Genomic DNA, 18,887 nt, shown 5'->3' with positions numbered 1-18,887 from the left:
ATTAACTTCATGTCGAAATGTTTCAAAAACCACCGAGTAAAACGCCTAATTTTGCATTGAGTCGTGTTCTAAAAAGGGCCAACGAATGAGGTAATTTATATTAGGGACCGTTCATTTTTTATAAGGTAGGGGGGGCTGGTGGGATTTGGGGGGGGGGTCATGCGAAAAAAAATGGCTTTCGAGGGGGGGCCATCCCAAAAAAATAAGGGAAAAAGGGGGGGTCACGTGAAATATTTTAGTAAAACTTTAAAATGGCATAATGTTTGAATATCAAAAAAAATGCTATAGAATAAACATAGAAGGCAGGATACAAATTTATTACAAACTTTCCTTCTGCTTTAAAAAAACGTTTGGCGACAAAAAGCATTTGTAGCTACTGAAAAGAAGTATTTAACACTGTTATTTTCGAATGCAACTTTCACCGGCACTCATCTTCATCTCCGCTGTCGTCGAGTTCTTCGTCGCCGCTTGTGCTGCTATGGGAGTCTCTTTCACCAATGCTCCAAGAAGCAGCAATGCTTTCCGTCAGAGTGTACTCTTCAGGGTACATGAAGGTGTAAACATAATCTCTGACTTCCCGCTCAAGGTTGGTGGTGATTCTGCTTCTTGCAGCATTGGTGAAATAATTCCCTTCTAAGAGCTGGGCGATGTATGGCGTATCTCTTCTAAATATCGACGTGGCAACATCCTCAACTTTAAGACACTCTTCCGGGACGGCCGTTCTAGGAGGGTACACAAGGCATTGTGGAAGATCATTTCCTAGCGGGTTTCCAACACAGATTCCATAAACTCGTTGGACGTTGTTTTCAGTCCGCTTCCTCTTTCTTTCATTTGACTTTCTGCGGTTTTCTTTTTTCCTTCTCCTTTTGTTGATGTGCTGTTTGAGTATGCCTTTGAATATGCTGTTATAATTGCTCTTCTTATTTTCTAGTGCTTCCATGTCCTGCGTGACCTTCGTCAACTTAGCTTCTGTACATTTGATCTGTTTTACATTAAAACTGTGGGCAAATTCTTCGCCCTGCTTTAAAGCAAGCCCATTGGACTGAAAGAGTGTGGAATCGTGTTCCTTTACATCTTTCAATATGACATTCAACTTTTCCACCATTGCTCTGTGCTCTTTGATGGAGAAGTTCAGTTTTCTTCCATCACTGGGCTTCAACTGGTACCCTTGCATGGAAAACTCACTCGCCCTTTCTGAACAGCCATCCGCACCTAGAAAAATTGCTTCTTTTGCTTGTAAGATGTCAAACTGCCTGGATCGTTCAGCTGTAAACCTTTTCTTAAACGACTCGTCGCTTTCGCCATTATTGCGCATTTTGGAATGAGCCTCTTTTATGATGCTCATGTAGTAGTGCGCTCTTTCCCCGATTGGATTAACAATATAAAGAAGAAAGAGCATGGAAGTGGCAGGCTGGTTTTATCTGACCCAGAGAGCGTTGCTCTATTTGCAGATAAGTTTATTGTCAAATCGAAGTTTGTGGTGGATTATCTTCAGCATCTTGAAGTGCTGGAATTTAAAAGGAACAAGAGAGCAGAAGAAAAGGCAAAGTTAAGTAGGGAGGAGGATTATCCTTGGACTGAGTTGTGCGAAGGTCTAACCAAGCTTAAAAAGCTACGTGTTCCAGAACTAAACAAGTACTCAAACCACCACGGGCTGAAGCAGCATTTGAAAAGCAGCAAGAGTGAGAAAGTAAAGGCAATTGTAAGACATTCATGCTTGCAGCAGAAGAGTCCTCTCAGAGCTGGCCAACCAACACTGAGAAATGCCAGGACATTGACACAAAATGACAACAGGGCAAGTGCTGACAGCAGTGAAACGGATGAAAGTGACCATTGACTCTGGGGGAGAAGATGACTCAAGTGACGTCATTCTTGCATTCATCAATTCAGATGAGGAAGATGCCAATGAGAGGCCAAATGCCACACTCTCAGGGCGAGCCATAACTAGGAGATCCGAAATTGACTTCTCTTTCTTTTGATTTGTTTTTTAAACAACAGCTCTCTGTCGTATAGAGATTGTAAATATTGTCTTCATAGTGAGCACAATAACGTGAAGTAGGGGGATAATAGAGAAATATTAAAAAAGTTGAAATCTAAATATTGTTTGTTCAATTTTTTTTTTTGGGGGGGGGGTCATCCCAAAAAATGACCGCTATAAGGGGGGGCCATGTGAAAAAATTGGTAAGCTGAGGGGGGGTCATGCGATTTTTAAATGGTGCTTCCCAAATCCCACCAGCACCCCCTCCCTCATAAAAAATGAACGGTCCCTTAGTGGACTGATGTTTGCCGATAGCTGATAGTGGTGGAAGTATCGGTAGGAGCAAGGAACATTGTGAGATGACGTTCCACGGCATTGTTATCTATAATGCGTGATGGAAACGTGTTTTTACCTAAAATATTAATAAGTTCCTTGTTATGAAAAAAGAGCTAGGTATTGTTGGTTTTATAAATCTTGTTCACTAAGGTACTAAACCCAATTTGTACGATGACGGTACAAAACTAACAAAGTTAGTGAACATTCCAAAGGTTACGTGAACGTTGACAAAGATATATTTTAATTAACCGCCGTACCAAGTTCAATTTGTAAAGCTGACGGTTGATAAACGTAAGGTAAAGTCTACATGCATACGAGCCAAGAGGTCCATCAGGCTGCTGATTATCTCGGTTTCTGTAGCATGAAGCAACTAGGAGTATTTCTACTCCCCCATGGATGGATCCTAGTCCATCGCATGGTTGACCCCAGCATTAATTTCGCTGGTACCCATTTATAAACTTGGGTGGAGAGAGGCACTGATGGAGTAAAGTGTCTTGCCCAAGAACATAACGCAGTGACCCCGGCCAGGGCTCGAACCCGGACCGCTCAATCCGGAGATGAGCGCACTAACCATGAGGTCTCCCACGGTTAGCTGACGGTTAACAGTGGTTAATTTACCTATGTCAACTTCATTGTCTGTGAAGTTATTGTCTGCAAATTTTGATGTTTGAAGCTGGACAGAATATAGACAATACACCTCTATTGGGCGAACAAACTTCGTTGTTCTGATGCATCGATATAGAGTGCAACAAAGAATAACCACAGACTATTCAAAACATTTCATAGTTTCCAGGCTTAATGTGTCCTTTTTGACTTGACTTGGTAAAACTACTCTTGAACACTTTTTATTTTCCACTGTATAACCTCGTTTCCTTAAGGGCTCTACTGTTTTGGTAAACATGAAGATCTTAAAAAGATCCGCCCTGTACTCTCTAGTGGTCATCCAGTAAATCAAAGGATTGACACACGAATTAAAAATAACAAGAACTCCACCCCAATGGTGCAGAGGCTGGCTATTCTTAGTGACGCAAAAGGCAGTAAGAACGTAAATGGTTTGAACTGGAAGCCAATACGATGTCAGAATTATTGAGGTCACGGCGCACATGCGCAGTAACGCTCTCTGCTGCGCTCTCTGTCGTTCACTATGGCATCTTACCATTGGCGATGTCTTGAACAGCAGTTTGATATGGACAAACGAGGCCCAAGTAATCAAACATGGAAAACAAAACCCAATCAGACAGTAGATAACTATCATGGCTTGAGTTCCCTTTTCTCCAAACGGCGCTTTAACATTGAAACATTTGCTTCCTGACAATTTCCACTCAAAAAATTTGTTGATCTATTGAAGACAGGAACAGACCCAAATAGCCAGGATGTAAAGAAAGACCCTCTTTCGGGTGAAGTAACGCTTGTACATAATGGGTCGAAAAATACGATACCATCTTTCTAGGGCTAGGCAAGTGACCTTTAAAATGGAGACTCAGTTCCCAATGTGAAGAGCGCGTATCGATTGCCGAGTACACGACAGAAGATTTCCCCAGTTAAACTCTGAAGAGCTTGAAATCAAGCGACACTGAAGATATGCCCAGGAGTAAGAGGAATAAAAATTCCTGTTGAGTACATGTAAACATCAAACTTCATTGTTTTAAACACCTTCATATCTTAAGACATTTACTTTCATAGAAACCTACAGTTGGCGACTGGTCGTGATGTGTTTTCACTGCAGCTGCCTTTGTATGTCGGAAGTTAATTTGGATTCATCATCCGCAGCTCACATACCTCACACCGACGACTAATTTCACATGCAGATTAACAAAATCACCTTCAGATCTTGGAAAACTCCACTGGATTCACGATTATTATCATCAATAATACTGCTACCTCAAACACCCGCTTCTGATTGGTTGGAAGCGGATCCATTTATCCTAAATTGTATCGGTTGCTGAACAATTAAATTTTAATCGCCCGTTTCACAGCTAACTTTTCTCATTTGCATTGCAATATAATCTAGCCTGTATGTGAGGCAATTTCGGGCTATCCCAAAATTGCCTGGTACCCAACGCTGGATTACACTGCATTGCAAATGTGAAAAACTAACCGTGAAAGCTTTTACATTAGTTTCTTTGCTAGAAACTTCTATTTACGGTTGCCTTTTTTTTAATATAAATATTTCTTTACTGTGGAAATTTAGGGATTAATTGTACCTGTGAACACATCGAACTTGTTTTAATTTCGACTCGTGGCTGCCGCACGAGTTGGATCCGTTCACGCGTGCTCTCTAATTGTTTCTCAAACAATTGTTTCTTATTCAAAGGAGCATTTTGGTTAAAAACTGGAGCGAGTCGATATGGATACAAACGTCTCAATAAAAAATTTTGCTTTTCTTCCGAAGATATAAGATCAAACATTGGATCGAAAGAGTCATAATAATAAAAGTACGGGGAATAATTTCGCTGCTTCTGTTCAAGATGAAGACAGGTTTATTTTGGGAAAATTGGGCAAAAAACCTTAAGACATCTTGTTCAATAAAGAAAATTAGGCCGAACGCATTATTTCTGACATATTGCTTTTATGACTAGAAGCATATCCATCCCTTATGATGACGACGGGGAGTTGTTTTAGCTTAGTTTTTCAAGTTTTTGTTCGAAAAAGACAATGGCTGCCTCTGTGAGTTCACAGTAGATTCAGCGCTCTTTTTTTCTAAACGTCCAACTTTTGTATTTTGCAAATTTAATTTGTTTCAAGTTTATTTTTATCGAAGGACTCCACTCTGAACGGTCTAGAATAATACTTCTTTTCACATAGAGCCAAATGAGTTAGCTAATTGTACGACCGTAAATAAAAAGTGATATTCTTTTAATGTCGAGACCATGTAATGATCCTAAACCTACCTGTCATCTTCGTGAGAATCCAAGCCAGCCCTTCGACTGGCGTGTTCTTTGCACCGCATGAGATTTGTGGTTGTTGAAAGCTTGCTCATTCAGCAATGGAACCAGGCTTTTCCCATGGGAAATCAATTAAGAAAGACTTAAATACTCGATTTATTTGGATGGTATGTTTTTTTGATGACTTGATTTTAAGTCGAAAACGTTTGGCTTTTTCTTTTTTAATGTTTTATCCTTGTAAATAGTCTTTTTATTTGGAGAATTATTGCCACTCCTTTAATTGGTTATCTTTGACCAACTCGTTAGGATTAAATTTCTTGAAAAAAATTGATTGCGTAAAACATTTTCAAGTACCTACCTGCTAGTAGATCTGTGATTGCCAACGTCAAGAGAAGAATGTTGTGTGGTGTTTTCAACATGATGGGTTTTCTTATCATAGTTAGGCAGAATAGGAAGTTCAGCAAACAAGACAACACTGCTATCGTTCCGAACATTACCTGTCTTACTGAAGCCGGTATCGGCATCGTCATTTCTTCCCGCGAAATGTTTCGCAGCCGCAAAAATCTTTCGCCACTCATTTTCGAAAACCACTATCAAGAACTGAATGAAAGGTCTCCGGTTTCGCAAAACAGAAGCTTCTCAATCACCTGGGTCAGAGTGATGAACTTCTGACGAACATTGAAACATAAAATGTTTAGGCAAGCAACCGGAACGATGACCCTGCTGGTATACGTTGGATCAATATCAATTCCCTGGATAGGCCAGGGAAGCTTTTTTAATTCAAGAACAATTGATCCTGATGGTCTGAACATCCGTGAAGAAACATATTAATTGTTTCCATTTGTTTTCTTTTATTATGTTCTTTTATCATGTTATTTTATTTTACCGTATGCTTATCTTTAATTTACTGTGTCAATTACTTTTACGTATTGCCTGTATTACGAAAATATCGGCTACATAAAAACACGTCCCAATGTAAAATTCTCATTGTAGCTGAAGAAGGCTGGTTTGGCCATCAGAAATATAGTACACCTTCAAAAAATCATGCTACGTTGTGTCGATTTTTGCTTTTGTATTCTTCATTGAAACATACTATCCTTTTAAAATCACGTTTTAACGTATTGCAAAGTAATTTTATAATAGGGAAAGTAATTTAAGTTATAAGGCAGTCACTTATACCTGTGAAAGTTATTCGAATAACAATGCATTGCAATTGCTGATTTTTACTATCAAGAATAAAGCTGGCAACCATTCAACAAATTTTAATTTAAAAGTCAACAATCTGAGATATCATAGATCAATGATATCTAACCAACCTTGCAAAGATTTAGGTCTGAACCATTTCTTATATCTGCGTTATTCGGATAAACATTTCACGCAAATTTATTTCTGGTTTTCACTGTAACGCCATTAAAAAAAACTGAATTGTAACCATATTCAACGAAGTAAGTTAAGAATCTGAATCTACCAGATTGTCATATAAACAATCTCGCCAAGATTTAGGCCTGTGCGGTCTTTCATTCGCGCGTTATTCGGAGAAGTGTTTCACCCAAATTTTATAGAACTTTGTTTGGAGACGCCATATCAGTGTCCTTGGAACCGGAGGGGTGGCAGTAATATGAGAGCCGTAAAGTAACAGAAACATCTGTCATTGAGTTTTAAAAATAAATCAACGCCTTAATACTCTAGGTCTCCGACACATTGAAATTAATACTTCATCTAATGCAAGGACTGTTCAGTTAGCAAAAACTTCAAAGACAAATCAATCTTCTAGGGCCGCCATTTCAATGTCACCGAAGGCAAAAACTTGGAAGTTAAAACGTGCTCTATAACAAAACGAAGAAACAAGTAAAGCTGAAACTTTGTAAAACATCAAGTTCTTAAGAAGTCTTAAATCTGATAAAGTTTAAACCTCAGAAGGGTTGATAATTTCTTTATTTGGGAATCTGACGACGTCGCATGACCGGCAATAATTCAGGTTTGACACCTGTCGCACAAGTTTTTGTTCTCGAATAAGTTAATCATCAGAGTCTCTGTTGGTAAGAATAGAAGGTCATAGAAAGACTCAAAATCCTAAATCTGGTAATCGGTCGTTTTGCCCGAAAGCCAGTTCGCCCGGACTAAAATTTCTCTTCTCTAGCGAAAAAGACAACATTATTGGCATAATGAAACAAAGTTATATCACACATATTTATTTTTCGTTCTCTAATCCATTGACCACGGAGGTAACCGACTGTCAGTCCGGGAGAACTTTCGCGCGAAACGACCTCAGTTCGTTGCTAACTTATATTCTGTATTAGTCAGTGTTGTTTACATGCTAATTAATGTCGAGGAAAAGGTTGTTGTTATTCATCGTGGTAGATGCAATAATAAAGTGTATTATCGTTTGTCTCACGATGTAGTCACTTGAGATGTAGATCGTGACGTTTCGACTGCTTACTGCTAGTCTTTTTCAGGCGATAAGGTCGACTGATTGCACGGTATCATTTATATCACAAAGGTCGGCTGTGATTGGTGCATTTCGATCCTCCTATTGTTCCATTGTTCCGGCGAGTAGCTGTTCCCTCAGAGGTCCGCTGTTGTACCGTTCTCCTGTTGTTATGTTTCTTGATCGTGGGTATCCATGCTTCAGGAATTTCAATTCCACTATCCCTGTTGATGTTATTAGGGTGAAGTCTTATGTAAATAGCTTCCTTGACCCTACGTGTGTAGCAGTGAGGATCTCGATCAATAAACTTGACATCATTCCAGATAGGATAGTGGCCGGTCTCGTGGGTGTGTTCAGAAACGGCGGAGGTCTGGGTACGGGCGAGTCGTATATCCCTGTCGTGTTCTTTGATCCTCTCCTGCATAGATCTCCCTGTTTCCCCGATGTAGACTTTGCTGCACTCACAGGGAATCCTGTAGACAACACCATCTTGTTTAGCCGGGTTGACAGTGTCCTTTGGTCGCACTAAGTGTGACCGAAGTGTCGTGTCGGACTTAAAGACGGTGCGAATGCCTTGTTGTTCTAGGCAGCGGCGGAGAGACTCCGAAACTCCTTGGACATAAGGTAAAACGGCGGTGGATTTAAATTCCGCGACAGGCTCTCTTCTTGGGGTTGTTCGCGCCTTTGTGATCTTCTGTACAAAAGAGGAGGGATATCCGTTAGAAACAAGTACAGATGAGAGATGTTTCTTCTCTCCAGCGATTACTGATGGTTTGGTCACGAGACGTTTAGCCCGGTCGTACAGACACTTCACAATACCGCGCTTTACTGACTGAGGGTGGTGTGAATCATACGCTAGGTACTGATCAGTACGTGTTGGTTTCCTGTAGACACTGGTGGTAAGGCGGCCATCAGGTTCTCTGTAAACTGACGTGTCGAGAAAGGCGATCTTGCTGTTGTTCTCGATCTCCATGGTGAAAAGGATTGATGGTTGTTGACTGTTCAGGTGTTGCAGGAAGACATCAACCCTATCCCGATCCAGGATGGTGAAAGTATCATCTACGTAGCGTTTCCAGATCTTAGGCTTGCAAGGTGCGGACTCTATTGCTTGTTCTTCAAATATCTCCATGTAGAGATTAGCAATAACCGCGGATGGAGGGCTCCCCATGGCTGCGCCGTCTCGTTGTTCGTAAATCGATCCGTTGTACTGGAAGTACGTAGATCTTAATACGAAATCCAAGAGGTCCGCGATTTGAACTGATGTAAGTGTCGTGCGGTCAGCCAGGCCTGCGTCGTTGTCCATTTTTTGTAGCGCGGCTTGTACGGCGTCCTCGATCGGTACGTTGGTAAACAGTGACTCTACGTCGAAAGACACCATGATCTCGTGGTCCTGGATCTCTTCACTGGCGATAGTGGAGGCGAAGTCAGTTGAGTTCTTCACTGTGAAGTTCGAGTTACCTGCAAGAGGAGATAATACGTTAGCCAAGAAAGCAGACAGGTCGTATGCAAAGGTGTTGACACACGACACAATTGGCCTAAGGGGTGTGCCGGCCTTGTGGATCTTCGGCAAGCCATAGATCCTAGGTGGTTGTTTGTGTCGGGGTCTGATCTTATTATAAACCGCCTCTGATATGTGTCCACTCCGTTTCAGGGTTAGCAGCTTCTCAGATAGCTTCCGGGTCAAGCGGTCTGTCGGATCTTTGTTGAGCAGCTGGTACGGTCCGGAATCAATTAGCGCTGACATTTTCGCGTGGTATGTGTCAGCGTCCAGGATTACGCTGGCGCGACCTTTATCGGCCGGAAGGACCATGATGGAGTTGTCCTCTTTTAAGCTTTTAAGAGCCTCCTGCTGTTCCTTCGTGATGTTGGGCGTGGGTGGTTGTGCCTGTTGAAGGATGGTGTTGACGGATCTCCTGACTGTGTCTGCTCGCTCCGCATCTAGTGGCCTGGCTGCTGACTCAATCTTGGCGATGATCTCAGTGGCTGGGACGCTCGTAGGAGTCACGGCGAAATTTAGACCTTTCTTCAGTAAGGACACCTCAGCTTCGTTAAGGGTCCTGGATGACAAGTTGATAACCCACTTTGTTTTGTCAACAAAAGTTGTAGGAGAATCAGAAGTATGTTTCTCTCGCAAAAGTTTCTCAAACTTGCGCTGTTGACGGTCTTTGGTGGTATTAAAGACTCGCTGGGTAGTGGATTTAATCTTGTCGAGTACTTCTGCAGCGTCATCCGCAGAAATAGCAGATGTTATGCTCTGTGCTGTTGATTCGGCTTCTTTCTTCGTATCTCCCTTAGCTCTCTGCGTCAGTCTGATTCTTTCCCTCAGGAATCTCATGGATGCTAGTTCAGCGACTCTGCGTGCGCCTCTGGTGGGAACTGGCGACCGAACTTGCAGATCTCTTGGAACAATGTGGTTCTTAATACACCTTGTGAGAAAGGTGAGATGGTTGGTATAGCGTGCGAGCTTGCGTGAGCAACGCTCGTGTCGACGAATCAACCTTAGGGCTGTGCGCCCATATTTCTGGTCAATGTCGAGGAAAAGGTTGTTGTTATTCATCGTGGTAGATACAATAATAAAGTGTATTATCGTTTGTCTCACGATGTAGTCACTTGAGATGTAGATCGCGACGTTTCGACTGCTTACTGCTAGTCTTCTTCAGGCGATAAGGTCGACTGATTGCACGGTATCATTTATATCACAAAGGTCGGCTCTGATTGGTTGTGTCACAGCCGACCTTTGTAAGTAGTCGAAACGTCGCGATCTACATCTCAAGTGACTACATCGTGAGACAAACGATAATACACTTTATTATGCTAATTAATATTTCATTCTAACGACCTGTGCGGAAAATGCTAATCGCGTAATAGCATTAACAACTTGTGTCATTGAGAATATTCCCACGCATCCTGGCTTTTTCAAGCCCCGCGGCCCAGTTTCAAGCTTTCCAGGCTTCTTGTTTGACCGAGGAACGGAGGGCCTGGACCTCACTTTGTTTCCTTGGTAACCACTCTTCGTGGTGTTTATAGAGAAAATGGCGGACATTTTGAGGTAAAGAGACGACAGTCCACATTTAGCGTCCATTTGGACGTTTATACTTGCCAAAATGACTGATATATTGTGCAGGTGGCTTAATGAAGATGTTAAACTGAGTAGGATCATAGGTAAGTCCTTTGAAAACGGTAGTGTAACAGCTAACGAACGCTTGTCTCATCTTCACTAAGCTAATTTATTTATTAGATTTAACAGATTTAAGCTTACTTTGGCCAGAGTCGTTTTGCCGTCTCGTACAACAGTTCCCTGCTTCATCGCTATAAAAACTGCTAAATTTTGTGTTTTGTTGTATTCATTCCCTAAAATCTAAGAGAAGGTTTTAAAGCCTTTAACTGGATTAAACGGAGCATAAACTTGGAGAACAGAATGTTCTCAAATGGGTTTATTTTAGTTACCCAAGTAATTGGTTATGGAAGAGTTGCAAAAGACACGGCAACGGCGCGATACCTTTCGTTTCATGATACACGAGGCGCTAAGATACTACTGGAAAGAAAAATCAGCTGTTGAGGTGAGCTTAAATTTGCCGTAAGAATGGCATGTTTTAAGTACATGTACAATGTACATACCATACGTCAAGTGAATAGTGCTTTCACACGTTCTAATTTGCTAACTCGGAGGTGACTAGCAGAGTTCTATTTACCTCCGAGCAGAGAATTTGTAATTTCTGAACATTTCTTGGTTTACTTGTAGTTCTTAGTTCTAAATAAAGTAATTTTGTAGTCTGCCAGTTATCCAGCTTGTGTTGTGTAAACTAAAACAATTACTCACCTCAGTGTTGGTGAAATGGCAGATATTTACTGAACTGCAAAGTGGCAATATCAACCATTGTTATAAAGCAGGAGTAAACAGGGCTCAAAGTTAACGACCAACTGGTCGCATATGCGACTAGATTTTTGGCTGTGCGCCTGAAAAATCATGTGTGGTCGCACCCCCACGCCTTAAAAGCCAAAGTACAGTGCGACTTCTCTAGTGCTTACTCACCTGACCATAATAACGTACTCATATTGATAAATATAAATATAAACATAGATATAACACAACCAGGCACCAAATAACAAAGTTGCACCATTTTCCTTTCATCAGTGTGTGTTCTATTCGTCATCTTTAAGCCTAATTTCCCAGTGGATTCTCCAAACTTGAATGTTCATTTTTTCCCCAAGTTCTGTGTTGTAAACAACTCCGCTGACACATGCAAATGAGGGAATGAAGCACAAGCTTAATTCTTACACAATCGATGATCTAGCGGAAAGCATGGAAACGGGGGATGAGAATTAAATCGTGTGCTCTTTCTTCGCGAACAACTGTTACGGAATGCTGCGTTTTGTAAAGAAAGCTTTGTTTTCGCTTGGCTGACACACAAAAATGTCTAGCGTTTTTCGGAACGGGCTGGTCCATGAGTTCTATGGCTTGAAAGCAGTAGCCAAATGAGCAAGGTTTGTGCTAGTTCTCACGAATACCCAGATGTTGAATAAATCAAGAATCTTCCTGAACAGAATTTCAAAGGGAGGCAAACAACAAGCAATTGGATAGTGAGGATACTCAACGGAGTGACGTCAGTAGTTAATATCTAAGCATAACCCTTGTGTGAAATATCCTGATTCTTTTATTTGTTTTCGTTGTGTTCAATACTGCTAGAATAGGCCCATATTGCAACACGAAGCCTGAATCGCTCTTTTTGGAGCGTTAAGTATTCTTTTTGACTAGGTGCTCCAAGTATTTGAAGCTGTGCGCCTAAAATTTTTAACTCTGCGCCTAAAATTTCGGCAGTGCGCCTAAAAATTTACACCTGGTTGCACAAGTGCTCCCAAAGCCAAAAATAAACTTTGAGCCCTGAGTAAAGTTGAATCTAACACATGCTCCCATTGGTAGATTTATAGTCAAGTGGCAATGGCTACATGTACCGGTAAATCTAAATGTTTCGTGGTGGGCAAGAACCAAGCAATTGTCACCCACTTCAATCACCATTGATCGGTTACTTTGACTTCTCCTTGACTTATTACCTTAACCTTAGCTTGAATCTCATTGTTTCCCTCGACTTTGTCTTGGGAAACATCAAGATTCTCAGGATTAGACAAAACTGTTTCCCATGAGACCAACGATTAACTGTAACTATACTATTTACCTAATATTTGTTGACTAAATACAGTCTGTGCATGTAAATATTTGAAACTATTTTCAGTTATGTACATGCACAAAGAGGGGCACTAATACTTGAACAACTGAGCATCAGATTTGGCTCAGAGACTGAGCCAAGCATCTTAAGAAATGAATGATTGCTTTGCCCTCATTATGTGTCACACATGACCCTTTGCTGCATTCTTGTGAGTAAAACCCACTCCCAGGTTTGTTGTAAACCAACTACATTGTTGTCATTTGGACAACTGGTGCAGACCAAAGTTTGACAGTTTGTTGTTGGTGTCACTGTAACTGGGCAAGAGAATTATCCGTAAAGTTAACTTGGAAGAGAAGTCACAAGAAAACACTTGATGCAGAATCATGGATTGCCAATCAGATTGATGATCAATCAGATTGATGTTTAAATTGGATTAAGGATGAGAACCAACAACAGACTCAACACACATGTATGTGTTACTCTGGGTCTGGTACTTGAACCTGGGCTTTATTGGTGAGAGACAAGTGTTCTCACTACTGCCCCATCCTGTTCTTGAATCAGGTATATGTTCAGCTGTTCAGTGTGGCACCATTTCCTAAAACATATTCCTCATTTGTCCAATGTAGATCCAACAAACATTGCTAAAGAGTTTGCTACAGGATACTTGCTTGGAGAGCTACTAAACAAACATGACTTGCAAGATGATTTTTCCTTCTTCTCCCAGAATACGTAAGTGTGCTGATGTTGGGATATCTGTGACAAAAACAACATGTCTTGTAACTGACATGAAGTTTAAATATTTACAGTCAAGCCCAGCACCATAATAAATCCTGTTAAAATAAATTATCAATAAATGCCAGAAATTGAGATCACTCGTCTACTGTTAGACACTGTTATTCAAATCTTGTTCATCCATCTCCTTTGCTATGTATTTCTTACTAACCATGTATGAGGTCCATACTGTAAGTTATGGACTAGGTATTTCTCCTCTTTGATTTATGCCTCAAGCACAAATTATGCACATTAGGGCATAAAGTGAGAGGTGAGAGGGAAAAAGAGGATCCATAGCTTATACTGTAAGGACTGAGAAGACGAGGGTAGTAAGATGCTAATTATATCTCTGCTGTGTCTGATGGGTTTGGAGAAACAATATTCTAGTCACACAGAACAGCTTCAAATGAATGATACATGTTGAAAGCAAAATCAGTCAAACAAAAAATAAGTTATTTTTGTAAGTGGTTGCCACATTTCTTACATCTGAGATAACTGGCTCTTCATCGATTGCATCCTTCAGAATAAAACTTGTTATGATAAAAATTCATATTATCAACAATTACTGATTCGATCTATGAAAACCGTAAATTACAGGATGATGTTTTTGTCAACACATTACCTGCTATATCTTGTGATATATGTAACTATGTATTCTATAAATTACACATCATGTCTTGCTAGTGTGGGTACCTTAAGCCTTTAAGCTTGATTGGTTTTATTAGGTTTCCTCACCATTTATTTATTTATTTATTTATTTTTCTCCTTAAAAATTGTTAATAGGCCATATATATTTTATGGAAAATATAGTACAATATAATGCAAATACAATTAATGGTGGTACACAAGTTGTACATACAATCTACAGTGTAAATGTAGTATTTCTCCTCCTGGTTTTAACACTTAATTGACAACACATTTGTTTGGCATAATAGCTACTGACAGTTAAAATGCAGTGTCTGACATGTATTATCTGGATATATAAATATTTTCTCTTGTTAAAGTACTTCTGATTCCAAACTTCACAATTTCACACGACTGGAGCCGACCTTAAAGTTGCTTGAAGTGCCTTATGATACCAACGTGGTGAGTGTTGTTTAACAATCATGCTTAATGAGATATTGATATTATTTAATGTAACATAGTAAATGGTTTGAACCCAGCGGCAGGTTTCTTTTACAGGTCACAGGTCACAGGTCACAGGTCACAATCAAAACACTCAGTAAATTTCGCGATGTAACAATTACTGAGATTCCCAAGAGGTTTATCGATGTTTCCATGCAACAAACCCTAACTAAAAATGTTTTACTCTATAATTTTAATGAAAAAATTTCTAGGGGTGGTATATGTACGAAATGGGTTGAAATGTAGCTTTCAGACATGTAGTGTTAATATATTTTATCGTAATAAGATAATTCATTATGATAGTAAATTGAACTGTTTTATTTCTTCATTTTTTTTGAAATCTTTACAACGAGTATGTACTAAACAGAAACAAGAGGGTTCCCTATACCTACTCTGAAAACAATTTCACGCATTGTAATCGGCCTTTTCATGCATCACAAAAAATTCAAAAACAGCTTCACGTTAACAGAAAAAAATTACTTTTCACGTAAAAATGCAAAGGCTAAATCATGTGTTACATAAAAATACAAATTCTATCCACGTTTCGCAAAACATACAGAACCCTCCATTTTGATGCATCAAAATGCTGTGTGCATGTGTGACACATCGTGACAGACTAGATTCTAGGTCCTCCTGGTTCACTGTCGCTGTGGTTAGTTCTCAGTCGCGTGGAATGGACAGGTTTTACATCTAGTTTGGTGTAGTTTACGAGCTTTAATGACGATAAAATCTCCAAAAAAAGTGAATTATTCCCGCAAAAGTCATTGGTTCACAAATCACGCGTAAATAAATGCATAATTCACGGATCAGTGTAAGCCTCGTTTTCATATTATATTGAAAGGCTACAAACAATTTATATTTTCAACAGAAATAAGTCTTGGCTTTCTTTGGATCAATTTTTTTTTTATTTCAGTGCTACAACTGATTTCCCCTACGCGTTTTTTTTTCAAAAAAAGAGCTCTTATAGTTGCACTTGGGACGCACTCGTATGCATCTGTTTTATGACGTTTTGGCATATTTTTTGGTGACCTGCGACCTGCGACCTGCGACCTGCGACCTGTGACCTGTGAAAGAAACCTGCCGTGAACCCAGGAGTATCAGTAGTTTGTATAGTGTGATCGTCTGCGTGAGGGTAGTTCTGAAAAGAACTGTTGTTGGTGACTGACGTTTCGACAACCTGAGCGGAAGTCATCTTCAGAGTCAAGTGGATAGTTTTTGTCAGTCGATGATGTTGTAAGTCTGGTCCGATGAACATGATTGATCAGTTTAGCCATGATGGTATTGGCTGAAGGACTTGTGTAAAATTTGTCATCAGTCATTGGTGGGTTTCGATCCGTCTTATTGTTAGTCAAATTGGTGGAGTTTTGGTCTGTCTATTGTTGGTCAAATTAAGTCAGTCTGTTGGAAGTCTGTTTGTCGGTTTCGTTTCCGTCATGGATAAGTCGTTTGTAAGGCGCCAGTAGTTGTTGACATCTGTTAAGTGGCTAGGTTAGTGTACCAGCTTTCCAGAGTCAGTCGTTGAAAATAGTTTGTGCTGTAGGTTAAGCACTGAGCAGAGTCCCAGTCAATGTCGTGGTTTGTCAGTTGATGATGTACAGCAATGTGATTGCTGGCATCACCATTCCTCGTGGCTGTTTGTGTTCCCTGAAGTCAGTCTCGTGTTAAGGTTTCTGCCAGTCTCACCAATGTAGGAAGCCTGGCAGTCAGAGCATTTGATCTTGTAAACTGCTCCCTGTCTGTTGTTAGGTTCGTCCCTGTCTTTCATGTTGGTTAGTAAGTGTCGTAACCTAGTTGTAGGTTTGTGGGCTACACGGATGTTGTAGGGCTGTAGGATCCGTGAGATGGTCTCAGAAGTACCCTTAATGTAAGGTATAGTCACTGTGGTAACAGGCATTGGGTTCCTGTTCATTGCGTCAGCTTCAGTAGGTTGGTAAATGTTTCATCTAATAAAGTCAGCGTTGTAGTTGTTTTTGTGAAAAACATGTTCAAGGTATCAGTTTTCATCAAGTAAGCTGTCCGGTGTATCACAAACTAGTTGTGCTCGTTTCGTCAAATTATAGTCGTGGCTAATTTGTGTGAAGTCGGGTTGTAGAATGATTCGTCAAGTAATGTGTCGGTATGCGTCGGTTTTCTGTACACTGTCGTTCGCAGTTCGTTGTTGTCGCGGCTTACCAAACAGTCTAGAAACGGAAGTTTTTCATTTTCTTTGATCTCTTTAGTAAACTGGATGTTGGCGTTCTGTTCATTCAGGTGGTTGTGAAAATCGTCAATTTCGTCTCTGTGAATGGCGGTAAAGGTGTCATCAACGTAGCCTAACCAAAGTGGTATCGTTTGTCGGCAAGTTGTAAGGGCGTGTTCCTCCACGTGTTGCATCACAATTTCTGCGACAACAACAGAAACAGGCGACCCCATGGCTGTTCGATGCAACTGTTTGTAGTGTTTACTGTTATACTGAAAGTAAGTTGATGTAGGACAAAGGTTCAGTAAGTCCATGATGTCTTCTGTCGGTAACGGATCAAAACCCACCAATGACTGATGACAAACTTTACACGAGTCTTTCAGCCAATACCATCATGGCTAAACTGACCAATCATGTTCAACGGACCAGACTTATAACATCATCGACTGATGAAAACAATTCACTTGACTCTGAAGATGACTTCCGCTCAGGATGCCGAAATGTCGGTCACCAATAACAGTTCTTTTCAGAACTACCCTGACATCCGGATGATCACACTATGCAAACTATTATTTAATGTACAGTAATTACAATTTTTCTTCAACTGTAGTGCCATTGTAATACATGTATAACCTTTTGGGAAATGAAACACAAAGTCATAGTCAAATTTCCCTCTCTTCCACGAAATAGGCAATGACTTACACGTCACACAACTTGTCACTGTCAAATGTGGGAGCTGACTGCTAGATAACATACTGCTGTGCTTAACCCAGCACATGGCGGGCAACAAACCCAGTTTATTGATATTATCATAGCCACTAACAAAACTAAATGAACATTTATAAACTTTAAGTGAATGCTATAATGTGAGTGACCAGTATACAATTAGAAGACCAGATCATAACCACATGGCTGCTTCCTATCAGGAAAAAAAGAACCTTTTTTGAGGAAACTCGAACCCGAATGTAGCACCTGGCACTTAACAAGAACTAAACCAAAACCAGATTGTAAGATGTACCACCCCTAATATTCTTGTCTGCTCCTAAAATTAGCTTAACATCCAAGCAACCAGCTTTTACATATTTCACGTACAGTAATCCATCATTACACTTTAGTTTGAATTCAAAGAAATTGGAAACATTTCTACTTTTGTAGGCACGAGCTGTTATGAATGAGAATCACAGTGCGATTACAAGACTGATGTACCAACTCTTTATAGCACTAGGAAAAAAATCTGTAAGTACTTTTGGTCAGTACAGAGAAAGTTTGTCAAATGTAGTACATACATGTAAATTATTATTATCATAATGATACTCTGTTATGGGACTGTTTAGTCACAGCAAACGCTCCACCCAACCAACAGTGCGCTAATCCTTATACCTGCTTTCAGTGTTACGTGCATAGGCTTGGTTGTTAAAAATAAGTACTTTCACCGACTTTACTCTCTAACTGCTTTCCATTTCTTTGTACATGTAGTTCTGTAGGAAATTAATTTTGTATCATTTTGATTTCTATATGTACCATTTGTTTAGAAAATGGGACTGACTGGTGTTGCCATGGAAACCATGAGACCGAGTGGTCCAGTAAAGCTAGAGAGCATTGAAAGTGGCATTTATAAAGAGGTTGGTTTGACTGTATTACATGTATTTGCCTGTGGAATAGTGAGGGGGTAGGCAGACATGGAGTTCTAAGCTTCCTGTACAGTTTAATCTCAGTTTCTGTCACATCTTAAGTGGTAATTCCTACCTCTTGTTTTCTTTTTCCATTGCAAAATGTTATGCAATGTTGCCAACTTTTTGACTATTTCTCCTGGTTACGATCTACTTGGGTATACAATATACACTTCTGCCTCTTAATACATGTAAATTAATGTACTTCTACTAAAAGCTTAACACTTTGCAAGGTGGTGAATTACTAAATATCTTTTATACAACACCAAGACTTTCCTAACCCTGGAAAGGAAATTCAGACTGCACAGCAGTCAAAAGACTTAGTTAACAGTAAATAGAGAAAGGAAAAA

General features: G+C 40.1%; 1 protein-coding gene and 1 pseudogene across 3 annotated transcripts in view; one reads left to right on the top strand and one right to left on the bottom strand.

The window, feature by feature from the left end:
* Window positions 1–2,505: 2,505 nt before the first annotated feature.
* On the bottom strand, window positions 2,506–5,729 carry LOC145468617 (allatostatin-A receptor-like; annotated as a pseudogene).
* A 4,907-nt stretch (window positions 5,730–10,636) lies between these two features.
* The window catches only part of LOC145467659 (sperm flagellar protein 2-like), a 54,754-nt gene continuing 46,503 nt past the window's right edge, over window positions 10,637–18,887 (top strand). For 2 of the 3 annotated variants that reach the window (XM_081451250.1, XM_081451251.1), the window contains exons 1-4: window positions 11,297–13,521; window positions 14,568–14,649; window positions 18,023–18,103; window positions 18,400–18,489. In XM_081451250.1, the coding sequence (XP_081307376.1) occupies window positions 13,358–13,521; window positions 14,568–14,649; window positions 18,023–18,103; window positions 18,400–18,489 (417 nt within the window). In that variant the 5' untranslated portion in view covers window positions 11,297–13,357. Of the gene's footprint in view, window positions 10,790–11,296; window positions 13,522–14,567; window positions 14,650–18,022; window positions 18,104–18,399; window positions 18,490–18,887 lie in introns of those variants that run through there. The other variant, XM_081451252.1, reaches the window with a different exon arrangement.

The sequence above is a fragment of the Orbicella franksi genome, chromosome 14 (assembly GCF_964199315.1).
Source record: "Orbicella franksi chromosome 14, jaOrbFran1.1, whole genome shotgun sequence".
Taxonomy (NCBI): domain Eukaryota; kingdom Metazoa; phylum Cnidaria; class Anthozoa; order Scleractinia; family Merulinidae; genus Orbicella; species Orbicella franksi.
Note: the sequence above shows the minus strand (reverse complement) of the source record. Positions and strands in the feature narration are given on the sequence as shown.